Source organism: Labrus bergylta, chromosome 12 (genome assembly GCF_963930695.1).
Source record: "Labrus bergylta chromosome 12, fLabBer1.1, whole genome shotgun sequence".
In the NCBI taxonomy this organism is placed as follows: Eukaryota; Metazoa; Chordata; class Actinopteri; order Labriformes; family Labridae; genus Labrus; species Labrus bergylta.
In genome coordinates, this window is record NC_089206.1 from 8,830,168 (window position 1) to 8,841,101 (window position 10,934).

At 42.1% G+C, this 10,934-nt stretch overlaps 2 protein-coding genes across 10 annotated transcripts in view; one reads left to right on the forward strand and one right to left on the reverse strand.

The window, feature by feature from the left end:
- Nucleotides 1-7,313, reverse strand: part of LOC109985958 (ankyrin repeat and SAM domain-containing protein 1A) — a 71,476-nt gene extending 64,163 nt beyond the window's left edge. For 5 of the 9 annotated variants that reach the window (XM_065961706.1, XM_065961702.1, XM_065961704.1 and 2 more), the window contains exon 1: nucleotides 6,784-7,313. In XM_065961706.1, coding sequence (XP_065817778.1) covers nucleotides 6,784-6,962 — 179 coding nt within the window. In that variant the 5' untranslated portion in view covers nucleotides 6,963-7,313. The remainder of the gene's footprint in view (nucleotides 1-6,783) is intronic. The other 4 variants (XM_065961705.1, XM_065961708.1, XM_065961707.1 and 1 more) reach the window with 2 other exon arrangements.
- Nucleotides 7,314-8,437: 1,124 nt separating this feature from the next.
- On the forward strand, nucleotides 8,438-10,913 carry taf11 (TAF11 RNA polymerase II, TATA box binding protein (TBP)-associated factor). Its single transcript, XM_065961711.1, has 6 exons — nucleotides 8,438-8,694; nucleotides 8,861-9,049; nucleotides 9,924-10,054; nucleotides 10,162-10,249; nucleotides 10,330-10,426; nucleotides 10,542-10,913. Exons 2-6 carry the CDS (start codon nucleotides 8,879-8,881, stop codon nucleotides 10,670-10,672), a joined length of 618 nt encoding a protein of 205 aa, XP_065817783.1. The 5' UTR covers nucleotides 8,438-8,694; nucleotides 8,861-8,878; the 3' UTR covers nucleotides 10,673-10,913.
- The last annotated feature ends 21 nt before the right edge of the window (nucleotides 10,914-10,934 follow it).

The window sequence follows — 10,934 nt, forward strand, 5'->3', positions numbered from 1 at the left end:
CAAAGTATAGGTAAGGCTGAAGGGAGTGTGGATGAGTTCTTTTGGGTTGTCAAAGAAAAAGATTCTGAAGGTTATTCCAATATATTCTGCGGATAGCATCAGTGCTTCTGCTTCATTTCAATTTCAATATTATTTGTCGAGACATTTCAAAAGCAGAAAAATGTCCAGCGTTGTCAGGTTTATGGTGGTACTTGGGTATAGTTAGGTGTTGTGTAAAATCAGTAGGTTTCATCCTTTGACTGACTGACTGACACTTACTGTCATCCAGTCCTCAATACTGATCCAAAAAGAAATTGACAGCCTTCACATTTTCCAAAAAGCTTTGAAAGAAGTGTCAGTGTTTGGATAAGTCTACTGAAACATATTAACCTCGTTTTGGTTCTCGGTCAACAGCTCCAGTTAAAAAAAAAAAAAGGGACAGAAAGTATAGAAATGATCACAGCAATGATGCACCTAATTTGCCGAATGCATTGTAGCACAGCACCTGATTGAGTCTTCATGGCTCATAAACACCATAGTGAGCATTTCACAGAATGACTGTGCTGCAGCAGGAGGTGTGAATAAATAGTGTGTGCCTGCAGACTATGATTAGAGCAGTCCAACAGGCTCCAGCAGAATCAAGATGACATGAAAAACACCGGTGGCTGGCTGGCCGGCTGAAAAGATGGGAGGAACACAGAAGGAGAAAAGAAAGGAGACAGGGGTAGAGTGAGATGGGGCTAGAAAAAAAAAAAAAGGGAAAACACTTTCAATCACAGCCTGACTCTATACCAGCTGACATTTCCCACACCGACTTCACAGCAGACGCCCAGCTGCACAACATCACAGATCTCACTGTTTCACACCGGCGTCCCCTGAATGTTTTTGCTTGAGAGAGCGAGCTGATGTTCGGTCTTTGCCAGGCGGATGGTCAATTATTTTCAGTTATGCTGCTGACAAAACACTTCTTGAAATAGCACACGACTTCTGCCTAATCTAGTTTGCATGGGGGGGGGGGATTTTGTTGAATAAAGCTGAGTTTGCTCCCGAAATGCAGCGGCAAAGTCCTGTCCTTAACTTTGGTGTTGCATTTTGAAAGATTATTTTCTTTATTTAATCGGAACGGCCGCAGAGTGACAGGAAATGTGGGGACAGGGAGTGGGGGGGGGGGGGGGGGGGGGGATGACATGCAACAAATAGGATCAGGATCAGGAGGGGGAACCTGTGGCCAGAACAACAAAGACTGCACCCTCTATTCATGGGGCGCCCGCTCTACACCAACTCGCCCAATGGTGTTGCATCTGTTTAACAAATGTTGTGATCTTTCACAAGCACACTTTTACAAGCTATGTCTCTGACGGTAGCTGTGCTGCGCCTAAATCAATCGTTAAACTAGAAGTAAAAAAACAAACAAACAAAAAACTCAACTCTCTTACCTCTGATTTTCCATTGATCTTAACCTGACTAACGTTATTGTTGCTGGTGTGAAAACGTGTGTTTGTGATGGATTTTGTGTTGTACGTGTATGTTGTTTAGTTTACTCTGTGCTGTTTTATAACTGTGTTCTTTAAGCCGTGACCTGCTGAGGGTCTGCAGATTCAATGTAGCTTAAAGCTCCAGTAACTCATAAAATAAATAAAACTTAGGAGTCTGCTGGCAATCTGCTTAGTCACGCTAAGGCTAGTACACTTAGTCGTTGTTGTTTTTTTTTTTTGCAACAATAATCACAGCGCTGAGGGAATTCTACATTTATTTAAAGATCTAAGGCTAATTTGTTTCCTGTGTGAACATATTGAGGGCAGTGCCATTACTCCGGCTCCAAGTAGACCACGTTTGAAGTCTGGAGGTGGGGTGGAGGTTGGCGTGGGCCCAGCAGGTGGGTTAGGAATACTGCTGAGAGAGCCGAGTGGGAGAGAAAGGAAGCCGCCAGCCAGCCAGGAGGCCAGATACATGAAAAAACGTCTGGGTAGGGGGGCTGCTAACTGCTATCCAACACATATTTAAGTCTGCATGGACCCAGGGGGTGGGCCTTATGTCTCTGGTCTCTCTTCCGACAAAAAAAGTGTTTCAAAACCAGTCACCAAACACAAGAGACACACCGCCACGTCTGCATTATCTTTTCCATTTGTTATTGTGAGGTCTTCAGTGAGTGAGGGTGACACAGAGGTCACGTAAACAGGAACACAAAAGACTCACTTCATGGCTGTGTGAATGTGTGCGTGTTGCTTTCCTAATACATAAGCAACTTTCTGATTCTTTGAATACAGAAAAAGAACGGAGAATTCAAATCGTCGTATCTTAATGAGATGTAATTTCATTTTCAGACAATGTATGCACTTTTCCTCAGCAAACGTGTCATTCATCCAACGACCCACTTACATGAAAGTTATTCTGAGCCGACCACCGTTAGGGTCAAGTACAAATGGCTACATACTGCACAGAGAGGGACACTCAATTTGTCAGTTTCTTCCCCCAACTCACACACACACACACACACACACACACACACACATATGTGGAATTCATCACAGCGACTAAGTGCCTCTCTGCCTGCTCTACAAGACTATACAAACAGGGGCCGTAAACATAACGCGAAGAGCAGAGAATCCTAAACTCAGATGCTCCAGGAATGCTAACACGGTGGTGTTGGATTTCCCAGCTTGCACTGCTCCCTCTTGGGGTGAAGCAACTACAGATTCTTACAGTTCAGGGGTCAACAATGGACGAAATGTGACTGCCAGCTTTGAGCTTACTTAAATGGATCTAAAGCTCCTTGTAGGCCGATAAAAAAAAAACGTAGAAACTGCACTTTATAGGACCGCGCTAAACGCAGGCAGTGAGACAGTTTAGCCTGAACTGAAATCCAGCTAAGCACTGAAGGTGTCAGATTCCCCGCTGTGAGCCTGTCATCTGCAGACACACCATCCTAAAAAGTCCTACATTGCACCATCACACTCAGTGAATTCTATATTCACAAAGATCCTAATGACAGAGAGGCTCCAGGGTAATTCTCTTTTTACAAAAAAAAAAAAAAAAAAAAAAAAAAAGGACAGCATGTGCTGGTTCTTACGCAGCAGATATTTTCTCGGCTGACGACGGTCTGATAGCACGCCTGGGACAAGCCAGAAATTGAGGATGTAATGGATTGGAATGATCTGGAGTTGTGCCCAAGCCTCTTAAAATGCAAACCAAGTCATCACACTGATAGCAAAGCTTTCATTGCTGACATTTGGAGAATAGAACAACATGCTATAGAGAGAGAAATATTTCAAGAGGGCTCTGTGAATAACTTAAGCAGATTTTTATAACAGAATGTTGCAGAGAACCTATTCTTATTTAAGATCTACAGGACACACTAAACTGAATGAGTAAGATAATCTAGGTGGTCAAATTCTACCCGAATGACAGCTCAATTTTCTTTGTAAAACCAAAAACTGCAGAAAAGCCTCAGAGTGGTGTTTAGGACCTGATATGAATATGAAAAGCCATCACTCTGCCCTTCTGTCAGTGTGACAAAGGACACGGCTGCGAAGCTGGGAGACGAGCCCTCATCTGGCTAAGCTCTCACAGCGTCTGTCCAGAAGTCCATGCATTCCTCTGTTAATTTCCCCTCAGTGGGCAGGCACTTTCCCTGCCAGGGACTTGTCTTAGCTCCGGTCTGACTGCAGCAGCTGCCTGTGTTTGAATGAGCGTGGCCAGGAAGTACCAGTGAAGGGTTCTTCCTGTGAAACCTCTGTGATCTGAACGGGTCATGATGGGGTCACTGCAAACACTAAGGCAGGTATGGAGGAAAACACAGATAACGCATGCCCTATCATAAACCCTATAAGACGCAGACAAAGCCAAAGCTATTGTTACAAAAGGACCAACTCACTAATTTTTCAACTGATACACTGAAGAATTCCTACCTAATATTAAAACATTGTTAGATTTAATTTCAGGCTTTTTGCCTTCATTTGAGGAGAGGACACTGCATACCGTGCATAGAGTAGGAAACCAGGGCCAGCATAGAAAGAAATTAGCAGCTATTGTTTGCAACTTAATTGGTTTATCATGCATTTTTTTTTAAGAAAGCAGCAATTTGAGATCATCTGCATAATCATCAAGGTTTAAAAATGCATAACTATATTCAGTTATTGTCAAAAGTTTTCCTACACTATGCTGTACATCATATCTGTAATCAGGGACATCCCCTACCCTAAAATATGTAACGACATCATTCTAAAAATCACATCTCTGTCAGGGCCCTTCATACATCTGCATCCAACAAACAGCAGTGAGGTTACACCGTGACCTTCCTACTATGGCAAGCCCTTCCCAGCTCATTTTTGGTGTTAATGGAGCACTGTTGTAGAACAAATGTTTGGGGCGGTGGCTGTGCCGGGGTCAGGGTCTATCCCATAGCAACCGCTGGGATGCAGCCTCCTGGGAAAGCAGACATTCCGCAGAGGAGAGAGCTGTACAACCGCCTGGTTACAACAACACCGCAAGTCTTGACATGCACGCCATTCCAGGGCAAGAACGCCAGATATATCTGGTGGAAACACTCAAAACAACACACCTTTTGAAGTAAAGTAATGAAGCCGATTAAGGCCGATCACAGCCTGTGATTCAATGTACACAACAATCATGTTATGGTTATTAACTATATATTTTATGCGCGAGGCCTCAAACCCACATCCTAAAACAAGATGAGGCAAGTCAAGTCTGCTGAAATGACTGTTTTGGCTTCAGCAAATAAAAAGTACAAAGATGTATTTTCCTACAAGTTATAGAAAAGGTGTATGCAAATGGAGTGGAGTAGAGCATCAGTGTATATCACATATTTCCTTTTACCACCTCATCTTTGCTATTACAGAAAAAAAGAATCAGGCAACAACTTGTACCACTCTTGTCAGATTTCTTCATATATTGACGACTCCATTAGGCAAATCAAATGTCACACACAATAGCAGCAATCCCCCGGGCTGCCCCTGTGGTCTCTAATCGTGCACCTTGTTATAATCCAAGAGCCCTGTCTTGTAATAAGCTTACATGTCCACAAGCAACAGGCTTCTTTTTTTTTTTTGAGTCTAATACACTTGTGGTTAATTCATTTCCTGAAAAGACCAGCCAATACTTTTCCAGAGTGATCATTGCCAAACATTGATTACCCAAGTCAGAGTAGATGACACAACGGTCTCCTCAGTCCGCCCACAGACCTGTGAGGGAGAGCGCGAGCCAGCCTTGACTGCCTGACATCTGTGAATTGGATTTCCGATTAGAGTGCTTTAATGTAATTACCTTGAGTACATTTTGCAGTCTTAGCTGAGTAACGCAGCGCTGCATCACCTCGAGCTTCGCCGTAACACTTGTCCCTGAAGGGAAGGTGGCTGTCACAGGGCTCCCAGGGGAGTATTATTATGTTTTGATGGACAGACCTTCACCTGTATGAGCTCAGCGTTTAAATAAAAGTAAAGAGAGTAAAGTTGTAGGCTTCTTTCATGCAAGTGTTAAGCTGGGGCATTGATTTATCTTAAGTCTACAATTTATATTTCTCATTTTTTTTATATATGCAGACACATGAAGGCAAACGTGGACTTGTTCGCTCGTCTGTTTCATAACTAAGTTCTTGTTTTTCTTTCTTGTCCTGTCTCAACTCAAAGGCTGCATAATGAAACAACATCGTATGGTTTCAGGACAATATCTTCCAGTCGATGAAAAACCAACGATTGTGTCGTGGTAAGCCTCAAATCGGATAGCATCTGCCGGACAAAATGAAACTCGGAACTTATCAGATTGTCTTTGTGTTTCATCAAATTATTTAATATTACCCAGCAGCCCTCGTCTGCACAGCATTAAAAAGGGATTGTACTTTAGACGTAGGCCCAGCAGGCTGTGTCTCTATAACACTGTGATGACTTTTGATGCTATCATAGATTTGAATGAACATGCACCATGGACCAGGGGCTCATCACCAAAGCTTTTTACAAGCGTCTTCTATTTCAGGCACATGTTGGTCTGTTTTCTGCAGACCAGCTCCTCATCTTTGTTTAAGGCATTTTAACCAACATCTGCCAACAAACTACAGTAATGGCACAGGTGGCATGTTGGCAAGAATGTTAGGACAATATATAAACAATAGTTTAAGTAATAATCCCTAGATTAGGACTCAGATTGAATAAAGAGACACTGGCTAATTGCCATATTGACAATAGACTCATCTAGATTTGTCTTCCATGATGTGAGAGGCAACAAAAAATCTCGACCTTATGTGACTACTAATAGAAATGCCACATAATAAGCTCACACCATCACATCATAAGAAATAAAATGGCTTGTTTCGATAAAGGGCTGTTTAAAAAAAAAATACAGTTTCATACCACTGCTAAATAATTGAGTGTGGCTGTGGTAACCAGCTTCCTAGTGAGTTTTCAGGTCTAGACTGTATGTAAACAGTTAATAATGCATCCGTATTAGTTTTTCCAAGAGGCCATGGGCTGTTTTGTTGCAGATTTCTGTAGTTAGGTTGCATAATTAATTACCTACCAGGCTGTTTGTGCACATTACAGTACAGCTGGCAGGGAAACAAGAGCTGGATGCGAACAAAGAAGCATGCCACTGCTACTACGCTGCTCTGGTTTAATTGTGTTTGTTTGGTATTGCAAATAAAGAAAACATTACTCTGTCAAACCAGTCAAGAGGGTTTAAAAATAGTATACTACAAGCTACACCGGTGCATGGGGGAAATTGACAGGAACGGCACTCAAGCTTTCTCCCATTCAGTTTTATCCACCTCTTTTTTTTTTCCCCCAGAGAGCCTACCTGAGCAGGCTGGAGAGCGGATGAGAGGAGGCGCCGTGCCCGCCGCTGTTGCCGCTTCCACCGGTCCCAGACGATCCGCTGCCCGTGCCAGCGGACTGTCGCTTCCCGGATAAAAGCTTCTCCACTGCGGCCAGGTTTCCCGTCCGCGCCGCTTCCAGAAGTTCCTGCTCCTTCCCCATCGCGGATCCCAGAAAAATACAAAACTGAGGAGGCGCGGGGAAGAGAAGAAAAAAGGGGGGCTTGGTTGTGGGAGTGAAATTCCTCTGCGATTCCCCCCTTTTTTTTTTTTTTTTCCCCCCCCCACCTCTCAACCCTTTAAGTTATTCCTCAGTGTTGCTCGTCGTGGCGAGGAAACAAACGCTCCCTCCGCCGCTGGATCGGTCCCGTTTCGATCCACGGTGCCGCTGAGCTCAAAGGGGGAAAAGTTTCGTTCAGCAGCACGGTACCACCACCGAGCAAACTTCCTCTGACCAGGCCCCCGAGTCTCGTCCGTCACTTCCTCGAAACTGTCCTTTCTGCATCTCCAATCCGTAACCCTTTACAACACACGCACACACACACGCATACACACGCATACAACACCTAGTACCCCCGCCCGGGCTGATTCACAGACACTGCGGATGGGAATAAGTAAGATGGCGTGTCGGTTTTGAAAATGTGGGAACACCAATCCAGGGCTTCCCACATCTGTTTTATTTTATGTCCACAGTCCGGGGAACGTTTTTTAAAACCCAAACATTTAATTATTTACTATTGTTCGTCACTTATCTATGGAAGCCCATTTCCGCCAGTAAACAAAATAAAAATGAAAATAATAAAGTGTCATCATTTCTCATTATTATGACTTTATATCTCATTATTATGACTTTTTATCTCATTATTATGACTTTATTATTATTATTTTTATTTTTTTTAACTGGTGGAAATGGGCTTCCATACTTATCAACACTATTGGTTGTCTAAATAACTTAAACTTCTCTTCCACTTTAAATATGCAGTAATCAAATGTACTATTGTTAACTAGGCTACTAGACCAGGGATTCCAAAATTGATTATTGGAAGTCGCGTCCCATTTTGGGATTTGCACAGGAACTTTTCACAGCATTTTTATGGTGACAACATAATCAGTCGATGAGAAGGCTAATTGTAAATACTAGGGATGACCACAGATTCTAAATATTAAGGGAGTTACTGACAAAAATGTGTTAACTGGCTTATGCAATTTGTTTTTTTTTTGGACTAAATTTATTTATCTATTTAATCGAAAGGTTGTTGTTTTTCTTGTAACAATTACAGCAGCAAAAACATACAAATTGTCAATCTAACGCGTTGGATAGACAATACAGGAAGTGAATTTAATTTAATAAATATGAATTATTGAGCTGTGGAAAGGGGGTAGGATTAAATAAGTTTTATACTTCTTCCTACTCCTTTTCAGGCATATCAATTGAATATATGTAATTTTCTTTTTCTTTTTTTTGTGAAATAATTTGAACATTGTTTTTTGTTTATTGTATTTTCGTGCTTTTCATTTCATTTTAATTTTTTTTGATATGTTAGATTTTATTTGATATGTCTGAAATAAATGTAATCAATCAATCGATATTATAACAATTTGTCCGCCTGTGTCTTTTAGCAGCGTTACACCAAAAACCGGAAACGGAAACACAAACTAATGCTAGGCTGTGGCTACTACCAACTACCGTCATTTGTAGGCTTAGGCTTGAAATAATTCAAGTTGTATTAAACCTTTTGCAAATGCGGTGATATGAACGTAATGTGTTAACTTAGCTCAATTAGTAGTTCGCATCAAATAATTAAAATACTGAACATATATGGTCACGTTTGCCAAACACTCTCAGTTAGCTCCACGGTTGCTGCGTGTTTTGTTGACGCCTGGCTGCAGTGAAGGTAGGTGCAGATTGTAGTCCCAATATCGTCAAGTTTCTATTCTTAGTGAATAGGCAGTACATCATCATTGAGATTTTAAAACGTACTAATGTATGGTAAACTTATGTGTAACAACAACATGCTTTAAGCTGCTCTCCGAGTTAACTATTCAACATCCATTCAACAGTACAGTGAGTGAGGGATCATGGCCGACCCTGCACGGATCAAACCCGAAGGAACACCTGAGAGGACTTCAAGTGACGAGCATCCTGACAGTAAACCGGAGGATACCGAGAGTGCATCTACCACAGCAAAATCTACACATGACAACAAAGAGTCATCCTCTCAGGATCAGCCCACACAGGAGCTGAAGACTGTGAGTTCTGGAGCTTTACACTCTGTCTTGTAAACATGCTACACACACATGCACACAAACAGGATCCTATGGACATGCACTAATGGAGAGGTCTCAGAGTGAGGGGGTGGGTACTCCTGAGCTGCTGGGGGGGGGGGGTTAGGTGCCTTGCTCAAGGGCATCTCGGCAGTGCTCAGGAAGTGGACAGGCACCTCTCCAGCTACCAGGCCAATTTCTGGACTTGGTCCGTGCTGGGACTTGAGCCGGCGACCCTTCGATTCCAAACCCAAGCCGCCCCCCAATTGATAGACCAATTGATAATTAGGTTTGGGTTAATTGATGATGCCAGGGTAACAACCGACTGCCGTTTGCGTGTTTAACAATACCAGTTGAATTATTTATTGTTTCTAGAATTTTCTAGAATTTTTACCCAATCAGTGAGTTTGTTTAGTGAAGAGTGTTGTTTTGTAACAAAATAAAAGTGGTTTTAGGGTTTAGTTACTCTTTAAATTACTCTCTTTTTTTTTTTTTTTTGAAGGTAAAGGCTCTCCATGTTAGTATATTGATAGGGATAACTAAGGTCCCCTGCTGGTTCTGTGATATTCCTCAGGGTGGCATCACAGGACCATTTAACATTTAATCATTACCAACATGATGGTTACAACACGTGTTGAATGTAAGGAATGTTACTGTCAGGTGATTTTTCACTCTGGAAATTATTTCATGAGAGTTTAGTAGAGGTCTTTTTACTGCAGATTATGTGTCCAAACAGTCAGTCCTAATTTACCCCACTACCTCCGATTCTTTTCTTTTATCGTAATGTGCAAATGTGGTTTTACGTGGGTGTTATATGTTTTTAAAGGCTCTAAAAAAAGTTGTGTCCTTTACAATACAGGAAATGGCAGCTGGGGAAGACGAGGACGAAGGAACCTCTGGCCAGCCTTCTTCCAAAAGATTAAAGGTGGAACCAGAGAAGAAAAAGGAGAAGCGCCACAAGGTTGATGAGGATGAAATACAAAAGATGCAGTAAGACAGAGATTTCTAACAGAGGACCATTCTGTTAAATAACCTTGTTGAAGTCACATCCCCCGTAAACATCACCAATCACCTCCGTTTCGTCTTTTGTCTTGCAGAGTTTTGGTGTCGTCCTTTTCTGAAGAGCAACTGAATCGCTACGAGATGTACAGACGTTCGGCCTTCCCTAAGGCTGCAATTAAGAGAGTAAGCATTTATAAAAATGAAGAAAAAAAAAATGAAATCTTTGAATCTGGTTTTTTAACTTGATGTTGTCTATTCTCTAGCTGATCCAGTCCATTACAGGGTCGTCAGTGTCCCAGAATGTGGTGATTGCCATGTCTGGTATTTCCAAGGTTTTTGCCGGTGAAATTGTTGAGGAGGGTAAGTTGCAGACTGAACATTAGAAATAACTTAAACACATGGATACATTTGCAGTTTAAACGTCACTATCTTGTAGTTAAACTGTTTGTTTCTTATCTTTTTATCTTCTTTTTAGCCTTGGATGTTTGTGAGAAGTGGGGAGACACCCCACCACTTCAGCCCAAACACATGAGGGAAGCAGTGAGGAGGCTGAAGAGCCGAGATCAGATTCCCAACTCCAAGTACAAGAACATTCTTTTCCACTGAGGAACCTGTAATCAAAAGATTGTATGGGGGGGGTACCCGCTGTAAAATGTGGTGCCATGGTTTGGCATGAAGCCTCCGTGGCCGGTCAATATTAGTCAAGATTAGTAACTGTACTGAAAAACAGATGATACAGTTCAATACTCACCTGTCATTTACCTTGACTGGTGAAGGAATACAGGTCATATGGTGTGAAGTTCTATTGATGTATTATGCTTGTAAATAAAGTAAGTTTTATAATTGGCGTGTTTTGTCGTGACTTAAT